Consider the following 13243-nt stretch of genomic DNA (forward strand, 5'->3'; position numbering starts at 1 on the left):
TGACGTTAGCGTCTGTAGCCGACGTACCGTAAACAGCTATTAAAATCGCGGAGACTCCTTTCACACAATACTAAATTAATCAACTATTAGATGTTTTACAGTGGGCCACTGTGCTTTCTCATCGCCATTAAACGCACCGGCAAAAAAATGTAATACCTACAGCAATTTTACAGTAAATTTAAGACCTTAATTACCCAAATTTTAATTTAAGACATTTTAAGACTTAAGGACCCGCGGGAACCCTGTAATCAGATAGTTCACATCAAACGTAAAGCCACAGATTGAGTTCAGTTAAAATGACTAGTGGTTTACCTACATTATTATAAAAGCATTAAGCTCCAATTCTAACTTTAACGTCACATTGACAGCCACTGTAAAATGCTGATAAACGCCTGAGACTGCACAATGACTGAATTAAAATAATCCACCAACCTACACTAAACAGTCTCATTTCACTGGTGTGAACATCAGAAAGTGATATCTCAGTCATTTTGCGTATTCACAGGTCAGCTCATATCTGTGAAGCAGGAAGCTGAAAGTGTGGTCGAAGCGGACCATTCAATTCAAAAGCCATATTCTGCTTTTTAAGCGGTTTCTCTAAATTCCAGAATGACCAACATCGCTTACACTTAAAATACTAAGATATAAAAGCTCTTAAACTATTGTGAAACAATGATGTCAGTAGTTAATCTTATAATACTGGACAAAATATATAACAAAACTTACCATAATTGCTTTTGGAGGATTGCATCCACTCACATCCACAAGGATATCATCATACTTGTCAAAATTGATGCCTGTGGCATAATGGGCAAATATGGAACTCTCCTCTTCTGGAGGTGGAGGGGGCACATAGACAACCTTGGGTCCTATGAGAAAAAGGATGCTTCATCAATTCTGGGCCAAAGCAGTGACTTGCATGTCCACAATTGAGTGGGGAAATTGCCCTACCTGCATTTTCACCAGCATTTTCACCTGCAACTTTATCCACATTGTCTGCTGTTGAGGCTGATCAATCAAGGAAAGAATTGTTACTATAAATGCATTCATGGGGAATTTACACTGTCACCTCATGTGATTTTACAAATCAATGTTTTAGCTATTGGACAACGAAAAGACCATGGGTATGTCTTATCTTGCTTCGAAATTTAAATGCGGCTGGTAATAAAATAGCAACATTGTTTTATAAAGGACACTAAATCATACATTTTTGCTGTAGATATTAAAAGTTGCAGTATTGTTATAAAAAAAAATAAACTAAAAACAATGACAAAAGTTATAAGGTTTTTCTTTGCCAAATACTGAATAATTCTGGAGTTTTATCCCCCTAAACCCCAGGAAGCCAAGAACCCATTCACCCCCAAATTCCCATTGTTCAAAGGAGTATTATCCTTTGAATGTTTATTCTGTCTGGATATTTAAGGAAAGCTGGCCCAGAGCTCTAGGTTTGTGGCTTTGATTTGAATATCTGTAACTTGTGTTTTAAATCCTACCTGGCAAATAAATTGTTATTAATTGATTTATTCTGTATTCTTCCAAAATAATTTAATTACTGGAGATTTAATATAGGAGGAAGCCGTTTAAAGAATTTCAGTTAGAATATTGGAGCTTTAAATAGAGTAAACCACTCAGAACCAGGTAAGACAGCCACCTAAGGAGAGATGGGAAGGAGAAAGTCACTTTAAGACTGTTTGAATTACAGATCAAAAAGGACAATAAATAGAAGATTTAGAATAATCAACCTAAAAACTTTATATTAAAAGAATGGCCAGAAAATAGAGCTTTAATCTAAATTGGAGGTTAACTTAATTTGGAGTCAGATTAATATAAAATTGGAGTCAGATAAAATTAATGAATATGAATTTGTAAAGTGTAAATTAACAATAATTGCTTTGCATTCTGTCTTTTCTGAGTGCTGAAGTAGAGACCTTCAAAGGGCAATTTATTCTATTCAAAGGGTTCCACTCCAGACCAATAGGTTTATGAGTGTGCCCTTCTTTTGCCTGCCATTTTACATTGACATACAGTATATAAATAAAATCAATTTAAATACTGCAAGTGTGTAATAATATACAAACTACATTTTGGGGCTGTGCAACACAAATCTTTTAAATATTTTCATAAACATTGCAAAAATGTATTACCTCATGCACACTAGGGCTGGGGGGAAAAAACTGATTTGCTTACAAATCGTGATAGAGCCAAACGATTTTAAAATGGTCTCAAATTTGTTAATAACAAAACATGTTTATCTTAATGCAACATTGATTAATAGATAAATACATGAAGCTACATTTCTGCAGAGCACCACAATAACAGGTCTTGTGTCTGAGAAGTTTAGTCCTTTAAATGCACCACTACTGCAGCCATCAAGCACTCTTTGTTCACTGTCGGATCAATTTTCCTGTTATTATGCATAATCCAGATATTTATTTGAAAGGTGCATCAGAAGTCACCCTTCAGATTCTGTTCAATACTGCTTTAATAAATAGTTTAGTTGTAAAAAAGCTTGTCAAACTGTTGTATGCCGTAAACTATGCCGTGAGTCGCATCCCCGCAATAATCTAACAGCCAGGCTTTTCACACGTTCATGCATTCATACTGCAATCAAGCAATTTTAGCTGCCCATTTTTACATAAACCACTGAGTAGCAAATATTATGGAACATATGGGAATAGTAGAAACAATTTCAAGGGCTAAGAATTGCCACGGACATCCCCATTCAATATTACAACAATTTACTTGCAGATTCGATATGCACTACAATTTTTTAAGTATTGCAATAAGAAGTTTTTTTATATTAGTTAGTATTTTAACTTAACTTTATCTTAGAAATGTGTATTGAACAGTTGTGTCTGAAATTACGTGTTACACCCTGTAATACAGAATATGCAGGTTAAGAGTAGGGATGTGCAACACTACCAATTTAAAAACAATTTAAAATTGGCCAGTCGGTGTATTTGAGCTATTAGTCAACTAATCAGTGTTAAAGAAAACATGTATAAGGCTGAATTGTCCACGTTACCCAATCAGATGCGTTTTTATAGGGATATATGAACACTAAGCACAGCCATTTAACATCTGAGTAACTAACAGATATTGAACCGTTAAATAGGCTTACTAACTAGAACCTCTTATTCCACAAAACTATTAAGAAAAGAAAACTGTCAAATACAGAGGGCCACAAAACCACTTTTGTGCATCACTGATGCTGAATGTCGCAATTCAATGCGCATCTTGGACACAGATTAAGTGCTTCAAGTAACCGGAGCGCTTTAAGTCACATGGCGACAGGCTTTATTTTTTTTTTAAGAATTTAGAAATGCACTCATTTAATTTTCTATCCTCTGCTGTCTGTAACCAAATAATGAGAATTTCAGATTTGTACAGAGCAGACATACATTGTAATAAAGATCTTGTAAAGGGTGTGTTTGCAGACTTTTTAGAGACAAACACAATAATAGATCCTTACTCTATTTTAAAAAAAGAAATCTAACAAACACTAAATGTGATTGCATATTTAATTATTTTATCAAATTCCACTTATTACAACAGCACTTGCGTATCTTTAAATATACATTGTCAAATGTACAACCAGTCAGTAACTGCACTGCTCGATTTAATAGACAGTTCATTAAATAATCTGTAACAGTTCCAGAGACATTTTAGACTGTTTTGTAACTTAATGTTGAACTTCAGGCTTGTGAAACTTCCAACGGTTCTTATAGTTGCTCATTTATAACTATAGGGGTGCAACATGTGATTCACAGCATCCAGCACTTTGAGCCTTTTCACAGCTAAACAATTTCTTAAAGCAGTGTCAGACAGAAACTGCAGAATGATTCTTGGGGAAAATAAAAAAAAAGTCCATGACACCTCACAAATAAATCTGAAGACAATTCATAAATCACAGAAACATTAACCAAAGTAGAGGATTTAATGTCCATTAGTTTAAAAAGTGCCGCTTCGATGACTGCAATTAAATGCACCGCTGTTAAGTGACAAATTCTGAGAAAACCTGTTCATGTTGAACTACACAAATTTAGATTCCTATATTTATCACATCGCCATTTTAATTTAAAAAAAAAAAAAAAACATTTTTTAAAATCAACGTGACTTAAAATCATTTGCCTACAGACTACATTTTTTCCCCACCACAACCAACTTATTTCAGCTTTACAGGGACACATTTATGGGGCCAAGTGTAAATGGAAAATGCACACACATTAAGTTACGAGGTAAAAATATGGCATAAATTACCTTTTGAAAACACTTCCTCATTCCGGCCTCTGAAACCTACATAGAGCAAATAGGGAGAGACAATTAAATCCATAAACAGCAATAAAAGGCATTTTATAAATCACTTACATAGTACCTAAACACATGAATATTTAAAATCCTTCACCTCCTCTTCCAAAGCCTCCTCTCCCAGGCTCATCTCCTCCTCCTTATAAGACATGAATATTACAACGAAAGTTCACCATTAACACATCATTGACACATTACACATCCAGACCTGCAAACTCCATAATACAATTTCCACAGTTTAAAAATCCAAAACATTAAAACAATTTCTTTGTTGGATCAGATGGGATGGCTGGGATTTTTATTTTTAATCATTTTTACAGTTACTAACATTTTGCATTCACAGGTCAAGTAACTACAGCTTTTATGTACCATTGCATGATTGCTTGACAGTTTGTCAGATCTGTCAAATATAAGAAACGTTTGGAAGTTTTTAATTTTGTAGTAATTAAAAGTGCAAAAATATAGCCACAAATGGCAATTAACGGGGTACAAGAAAATATAGAGATGACCAAAATAATCAGATTTGACAGGAAAGATATTGTGGATTCCATCAACAAGTTTGTTTTGTGTTGGTTAGGATAAAGTATCCTTAGATAACCCAAACACCAACTCTAACCCTAATTGTAGCACAAATAGGATTTTCTTAAGTTATAGCACCCCCTAGCATAATAGTTATTACATTTTGCATGTGACCTCAGAATGTTTTCTAGTCTATGTGTTTTAAGTTTTAAATTTTTCCCTTCCAAGATAGAGGGCAATTAGTAATTACAGGCCACACCCAAACACGTATTCACTTGTATCCTCTGAACGACGTAACGAATTAGAAAGTTAGAAAACTAGGTCTCACGTAGATTCTCATGTGACACAAGTAAGTTTGGCATGTCGATATCGTTGGATCCCTTGGCTGGTCTGCATATCTGCAGGGGAAATATAATCAGCTGAAGTCAGAAGTTTACGTACACTTAGGTTGAAGTCATTAAAACTCATTTTCGAACCACTCCACAGGTTTAATATTAGCAAGTAATTTAGGACATCTCCTTTGTGCAAGACACAAGTAAATTTTCCAACAATTGTTTACAGACTGATTGTTTCACTTTTTAAATGACTATAACAATTCCAGTGGGTCAGACGTTTACATACACCATGTTAACTGTGCCTTTAAGAAGTTTGGAAAATTTCAGAAAATGAGGTCAAGCCTTTAGGCAATTAGATTCTGATAGGCTAATTGGGGTTAACTGGAGGTGTACCTGTGGATGCATTTTAAGCCCTACCTTCAAACTCTGTCTCTTTGCTTGACATTATGGGAAAATCAAAAGAAATCAGAAAAAATAAAAATTTGTGGGCTTCCACAAGTCTGGTTCATCTTTGGGAGCAATTTCTAAAAGGCCTGAAGTTACCAAGTTCATCTGTACGAACAATCCTATGCAAGTATAAACACCATGGGACCAAGCAGCTCATACCATACCACTCAGGAAGGAGACGCATTCGGTCTCCTAGAGATGAATGTAGTTTGGTACTAAAAGTGCAAATCAATCCCAGAACAGCAGCAAAGGACCTTGTAAAGATGGAGGAAACATGTAGACTAGTATCTATACCCACAGTACAACGAGTCCTCAATCAGCATAACCTAAAATGCTGCTCGGCAAGGAAGCCACTGCTACAAATCCCCAATAAAATGCACATGGTGACAAAGAGCTTTCATTTTGGAGAACTTTCCTCTGGTCTGATCATGTTGTGGGGGTGCTTAGCCACAGGAGGGACTCGTGCTCTTCACAAAATAGATGGCATCATGAGGAAGGAAACTTATGTGGATATACTGAAGCAACATCACGACATCAGCCATGAAGTTAAAGCTTGGTCGCAAATGGGTCTTCCCAAATGGACAATGACCCCAAGCATACCTCCAAAGTTGTGGCAAAATGGCTTAAGGACAACAAAGTCAAATGTGGCCATCACAAAGCCCTGACCTCAATCCGGCAGAACTGAAAAGTGAGTGCAAGCAAGAAGGCCTACAAACCGGACTCCGTTACACCAGTTCTGTCTGGAGTAATGGGCAAAATTCCAAGAACATATTGTGAGAAGCTTGTGGAAGGCTACCCAAAACTTTTGACCAGTTAAACAATTTAAAAAGGTAATTCTACCAAATACTAACAAAGTGTATGTAAACTTCTGATCCACTGGGAATGTGATTAAACAAATAAAAGCTGATAAAATAAAAACTAAATAAAAACAAAAAATCTATTATTGACATTTCACATTCTTAACCCTCTGGGGTCGACGGACGCACCGGCGCGTCCTGCTGGATATTTTTGTCATTACAGCGGAAACAACAAAAAATACTCCGTCATTTTGGGGCATACAGATAAGTGTAAGACATCATTAGAGACTATAAAGGGTCTTTTATTTGTGTACACTCAATAACAACAAAACTTTGTGCTTTTGTAAAATAAATAAAAAGGGTGCGCTTTCAGCAGTCTCTGTGTTCACGAGCATATTTCAGAAACACGTCACAAAAATGAACTGAAACTCTGAATACTTGCCACACAAACACGAAACATGTCTAAAGAAAGCTTAAGATTTCTGCTTTTAAATAAAACAATTCAAATTTAAAACAAATATTCTCCTGCAACGTAATCTGTATGAAACAAAGCGATGTACAGTTTTTACCGATTCATCCAATTATAGACAACGTGATCTCACCCACCAGCAGAGCTCGCCATTCATGCGCTAATGTGCTGAGACGATCAATGGAAATGGTTAACGCCCCCGACAGTGTTCAGAGGTTTGATGTAAACAATTCATTCATTTTTCTGCATGTTTGTAACGATACACATAAGATGAAACTCCTGGATAGTAAGGAAGAGTTAACATTTTCCTCAGAAGAAGAGCGGGACTCCGATGAACGTTTGTATTTTCAAGAGAGACTTGATCCAGACGAGGACACAATTTGGGACGAGTAAGTCATTTAGTTTTCATTAGTTGACATGCTATTTTATATAAACATGTACATATTTTACTAGTGGGACTGTTTCCAGACTTGCCAGCCAGGATTCAGAGTATTGACATTTGAAATATGTCCTAATAAGCAACTTTTAGTTATATGTAAATTTTGTTTCGGCTAAATCAGGTATTTAAATTGTATGTTGCATGATATAAATATAATATCAAATCATATGAAATGTTTAGAAAATATTTGATCTAGTGTTTATGCTGCCTCATTATCAATGCTTGTGCTTGCAAATATGTGTTTGGGTTAAATGAGTAAAATGCTCTTTAAATATGCCCATATTAGAAAATCAGCATATTATAATGATTTCTGAAGGATCATGTGACACTGAAGACTGCAGTAATGATGCTGAAAATTCAGCTTTGATCACAAATTGCATTTTACAACATTCAAATAGAAAACTGTTCTTAAATTGTAAAATGAGTTCACACAATGTTTTTACTGAATTTTGGATCAAATAAATGAAGTCTTGGTGAGCAGAAGAGACTTCTAAAACTTTTAATGGTAGTGTAGGTATAAAATTTAAGTCTACGTAAAGATGTAACTTCTTTTAAAACTTGATTTTGATCATCAAGTCTCCTCACATTCCTCATTGATCGGCCCAGCGGAGCGGTCTTTTGTGTCCAATCACATCAACATTCATGATCATTCATGCCTCCTCGCATATTACCTCTCTAACACTAAAAGTGTCTTAAAGTTAAATGACTATATTGTTTCGTATGAATGAATGATCAGGATGGTTTTCACATCATTTTGTAGCAAAACTCTAGGCTACAAGATCCAGTTCTCAAAAGTCTTGTTGACAAATGTTTAGTATGTGTTTAAGCAACTGAAAAAAGCACAAATGTCAAGGCATGTCAAAACTTCTCCAGGGCCCAAAATACCCTCAGACTCCAGAGGGTTAAAATAGTGATCCTAATGGACCGAAGACAGGGAACGTCTTCGGTCCACTTAAATGTCAGGAATTGCGAAAAATTTAGTTTAATTGTATTTGGCTAAGGTGTTTGTAAACTTCTGATTTCATCTCTACGTATTTCACACCGCGGTTCTCGCATGAACTTTCCAATGCGCTTCCGCCACGCAAGATTCTGCGTGACCTCAAATATAATGAACGTACACATCACTGCTGGCTGGAAGCTAACATTTTTTGATTAAAAAAACAAAACAAAAAAAAAAAAAAGAGTTTAAATATGGATCAATTTCTGACACATTTCTAGCATTTCGCTTCACAAGACATTAATCCATTGTAGTCATATGGATTACTTATTAAAAAAAAATAAAAACTACAGATCTGAAATATTCTTCCAAAAATGTTAATTCGTGTTCTGCTGAAGAAAGAGTCATACATATCTGGGATGGCATGAGGGTGAGTAAATTATGAGAGAATTAAAATGTTTGGGTGAACAACCCTTTAAGATTATTAAAAGTCTAATGTGACCACATTTTGTATAGTAATGTATTAATGTATTCAGTGGATTTTACTTCACCCACTGGATCTGCATGTACCACAAAAATGAAATTTTGGAATACATTTATTTATTTTTTTTAAATCACTGCAAGGCAATAGGTTTGCAGCACCGACAGCTCTCTGAAAGACTTCATTGTGATCAGTTTATTGCAGCATTCCATGTTCAAATATTTCATAACACGCACTGAACTTGAGATAGTACACATAAAAAAATAAAAAATAAAGAGATTACCTCATGTCAACCCAGAAGTGTATGACTTTCCTCTGCAGAACACAAAGGTTTCTAAAAGAATAGTTCAGCTTACATTGCAAATGAACTTTGAAGCTCCAAAAAGGATATAAAGTCAGCATAAAGGTAATCCATAAAACTCCAGTGGTTCAATCAATGTGTTCTTAAGTGATCCAGCTGGTTTTGGGTAAGAACAGACCAAAATAGAACTTCACTACATCTTACCATTGCTGTCTCTAGTCACAATCATGATTTCAAGCTCAATTACACTTCAAATTGCTCCATCTGGCAAAATGTAGAGTGCAAAACAAGTTATATTTTGGGATGTTCTCACCCAAAACCACAGAATTTTTCATAGTTCTTTTCTCTCACCATTACTCTCTGCTGGGCTGAATTTTAGTATGGATCATTTTGCACTTTAAAATGTACAGTACTTTGTTAAATTTGACAATTAAAGTTTTGCATATATTCTGAAATAAAATTATACAAACTAAACTTTCCATGATTCAACTTTGTTTAAAGTTTTGTGAGTACAGAATCATAAATTTAGTGCAAAGAATCGAACCAATCCTTATGCCTTTTAATCAACTTTTTTTTTTTTTTGGTAAATCACATTCAATAAAACACAGGAAGTAACCCCCCCAGAGTAATCAAATAATTAGAGTAATCGATTAACAAAATGATCATTAGTTGCAGCCCTAGATAGCAATCGGTTAACATTCTGGTAAATTATTCATCAACCAACCATCACGGAAACCACCACCACCTCTTCTTCCTCGGCCTTCACCTCCTTTCCAACCTGCAGTGAAGACAATGACCATGAAACACGGGAAACATTGTGTACAAACAGTGAAGTTGTAGGAATCATTACCTTCATTGTAGGAACTATCCTCATTGTTGCCATTTTCATCAACGTCTGCAAGATAATCAAAGAGAACCATTTTCCATCATATTTCTTATACAATAGCAATAGTTCTTATACAATAGCAACCCTCAATGTAACATTACCTGATTTAAATGCATTGCCGAATCCTCCTCTGCCGCCTCGTGATCCTCCCCTGCCGCCGTGATCCTCCCCTGCCGCCTAAAACACACCACAAGCAGGGATCATTAAGCTTTAACAGGCCCTTGTATTTCAAATGAATAAAGCCACGCTCACTACACGACTGGCAGACTAACCAAAACGCTGTACTGCACATATTATAAAACAAGGTTTCAGTCATCTTGTCTTAGCAGCACTCACACAACAAAACAGAATACAGACAGTAAGTGCACAGACTACAAGATCTTTGGCAAAGATGCATCACCAGCCAACAATCTCAAATCACGCGAGAAATGAGATTAATCAAGAAATTATTCCAGAAATAAATGACTATTAGCCAGCAGCCAACTTTTGAATGGCGAGCTGAAGAGACGAAAAAAAAAATGTATATGGCATAAATTATTAGAAAAAGCAGGCAGGCTGTCTCTTTTGGAAAGAGTTTGAGGTAAATAAAACAGCACAATGTCAAGTAGAGGGCATAGACCATATATTCATTTTTTATAAATTGTCTTGTTAGTTTAATTATAATCAAACAAGATCAAATTGTGGCTTTCCATTCTTGTACATGGACACATGACAAGAACTGCCCGTTCACTGATTTTGTCATGTATATAGACTGTATACTTGTATCAAAGATTAATACCTGTAAAAAGGTGTCCAATTTATTTTTTTGGCTGATAAAAATAAATAACATGTTAATATTTAAATACAAATAAAATGACAATTATTTTTAGGCAAATTATTAATTTACAACAATGTATCATGTACCATAATTTAATTGACTAATTGCGGTCACAGAAAAATGAGAGATGAATTAGTTTAAATTGAATAGATTCACAGCCCTACTAAAAACTGCTGGATCACTTGCCCGAAAGCTTAAATGCTCTAGGGAGCACATCCTGTGCAACTAAAGTCACCTAAAAGCTTAAATAGCTTTCCCAATACACCCCCTTCAATTGGTAGACTAAACAAGAGTCCCACACTAAACTCAAACCATTGGGTGAGCAAATGTTGCAGTGTTGGGCTGGCTGCAAAAAACTAAATGAGCAAAGCTTTAAGTTTCATATTGACACCGTTTACACTTCAGGCAAATCAATTTATGAATGGTTTACTTGCAGTTGTCTCTGCATGATAATCTGGAAAATAAAAAAATGAAATAATTAACATAGAAGTCCAACCATTTAACATGCAGCTTTAAAACTAATCTCATTTTATTTATTTTTTTTAGCAAAAAGTCAACCATCAGGCATGTGATTAACAAAAAAAAAAAAAAAAAAGTCCCCTTTTCAGGACACAGTATTTTAAAGATAATTGCGCAAAAATCCAAATAACTTTACAGATCTTTACAATAAAGGTTAAGCAATGTTTTCCATCCTTGTTCAATGAACCATAAACAATTATTGAACATGCACCTATGGAACGGTTAAGACACTAACAGCTTACAGATGGTAGGCAATTAAGGTCACAGCTATAAAAACTTAGGACACTAAAGAGACCTTTCTACAGACTCTGAAAAACACAAAAAGAAAGATGCCCAGGGACCCTGCTCATCTGCGTGAACGTGCTTTAGCCATGCTGCATTGAGGCATGAGGACTGAAGATGTGGCCAGGGCAATAAATTGCAATGTCCGTACTGCGAGACGCCCAAGACAGCGCTATAGAGACAGGAAGGACAGCTGATGGCCCTCGCAGTGGCAGACCACGTGTAACACCTGCACAGGATTGCAACATCCGAATATCATACCTGCAGGACAAGTGCAGAATGGCAACAACAACTGCCAGAGTTACATCAGGAACGTACAATGCCTCCATCAGTGCTCAGACTGTCCGCAATGGGCTGAGAGAGGCTGGACTGAGGGCTTGTAGGCCTGTTGTAAGGTAGGTCCTTACCGGCAACGTTGCTTATGGGAACTATCCCACCGTCGCTGGACCAAACAGGACTGGTAAAAAGTGCTCTTCACTGATGAGTCATTGTTTGTCTCACCAGGTGTAATGGTCCGACTCGAGTTTATCACCTGAGGAATGAGCGTTACACCGAGGCCTGTACTCTGGAGCAGGATCGATTTGGATGTGGAGGGTCAATCATGGTCTGGGGAGTGTCACACCAACATCGGACTGAGCTTGTCATTGCAGGTAATCTCAACACTGTGCATTACAGGGAAGACATCATCCTCCCTCATGTGGTACCCTTCTTGCAGGCTCATCCTGACATGACCCTCCAAACATGACAATGCCACCAGCTAGACTGCTCATTCAGTGCGTGATTTCCTGCAAGACAGTAAAGTCAGTGTTCTGCCATGGCCAGCAAAGAGCCCGGATCTCAATCCCATTGAGCACGTCTGGGACCTACTGGATCAGAGGGTGAGGGCTAGGGCCATTCCCCCCAGAAATATCCAGGAACTTGCAAGTGCCTTGGAAGCATGGGGTAACATCTCACAGAAAGAACTGGCAAATCTGATGCGGTCCATGAGATGCACTGCAGTACTTAATACAGCTGGTGGCCACACCAGATACTGACTGTTACTTCCCCTTTGTTCAGGGACACATTATACAATTTCTGTTAAGTCACATGTCTGTGAAACTTGTTCAGTTTATATCTTAGTTGAATCTTTTTAGGTTCACAAATTTACAAGTGTTAAGTTTGCTGAAAATAAAAGCAGTTGAAAGTGAGGGAACGTTTATTTCTTTTCTGAGTTTATACATTTTATTTTATGCATGTTTATGTGTTGGTTCCGCTGAGGCTGGAGTTTGTTTTGTGGAGGGAACACACCTTCTGGACAGTTACGTAGATGAATTACACATTCTTTGCATTTATCCTGCCCATTGGCTGGAGTTTGTTTTATAGATTATCTTCTGTTGTGTAATTCAGTTTTACAAAATTTTTATAGAAACACAGGAGTTGAGCAATCTGATGGCAAAATTGTTGCGGGGGCTCTTGTAGGCATATATGGAGTTTAGAGGGATGTGCGCCAAAGTTTGACCTTGATTGTTGCATTAATGTGGAATGTGGTCTTTAGAAAATAAATTGACAAAAATAAAATTATAATGTCAAATGTCATTATGAGTGGATTGACTCCATTTGGAATGTGAATGGTTTGGGGCATCCCATAAAAGGAAAGTTAATTAACTTAAAAGAAATATGGTGTTTCTTCAAGAAATTCATCTTTCCCCGAAAGCAAGCTGAACAAT

The 13243-nt window shown here is 36.4% G+C and overlaps 1 protein-coding gene across 1 annotated transcript in view; it reads right to left on the minus strand.

Annotated features, from left to right (window-relative positions):
- The window catches only part of ddx4 (DEAD (Asp-Glu-Ala-Asp) box polypeptide 4), a 120897-nt gene that overhangs the window by 68777 nt on the left and 38877 nt on the right, over window positions 1-13243 (minus strand). Inside the window, exons 3-9 of the mRNA XM_052115583.1 lie at window positions 10021-10096; window positions 9884-9928; window positions 9758-9811; window positions 4406-4447; window positions 4261-4296; window positions 952-1008; window positions 727-869 (exon numbers count right to left, since the gene is read on the minus strand). Of these exons, the coding sequence (XP_051971543.1) occupies window positions 727-869; window positions 952-1008; window positions 4261-4296; window positions 4406-4447; window positions 9758-9811; window positions 9884-9928; window positions 10021-10096 (453 nt within the window). The remainder of the gene's footprint in view (window positions 1-726; window positions 870-951; window positions 1009-4260; window positions 4297-4405; window positions 4448-9757; window positions 9812-9883; window positions 9929-10020; window positions 10097-13243) is intronic.

Source organism: Xyrauchen texanus, chromosome 43 (assembly GCF_025860055.1).
Source record: "Xyrauchen texanus isolate HMW12.3.18 chromosome 43, RBS_HiC_50CHRs, whole genome shotgun sequence".
Taxonomy (NCBI): Eukaryota; Metazoa; Chordata; class Actinopteri; order Cypriniformes; family Catostomidae; genus Xyrauchen; species Xyrauchen texanus.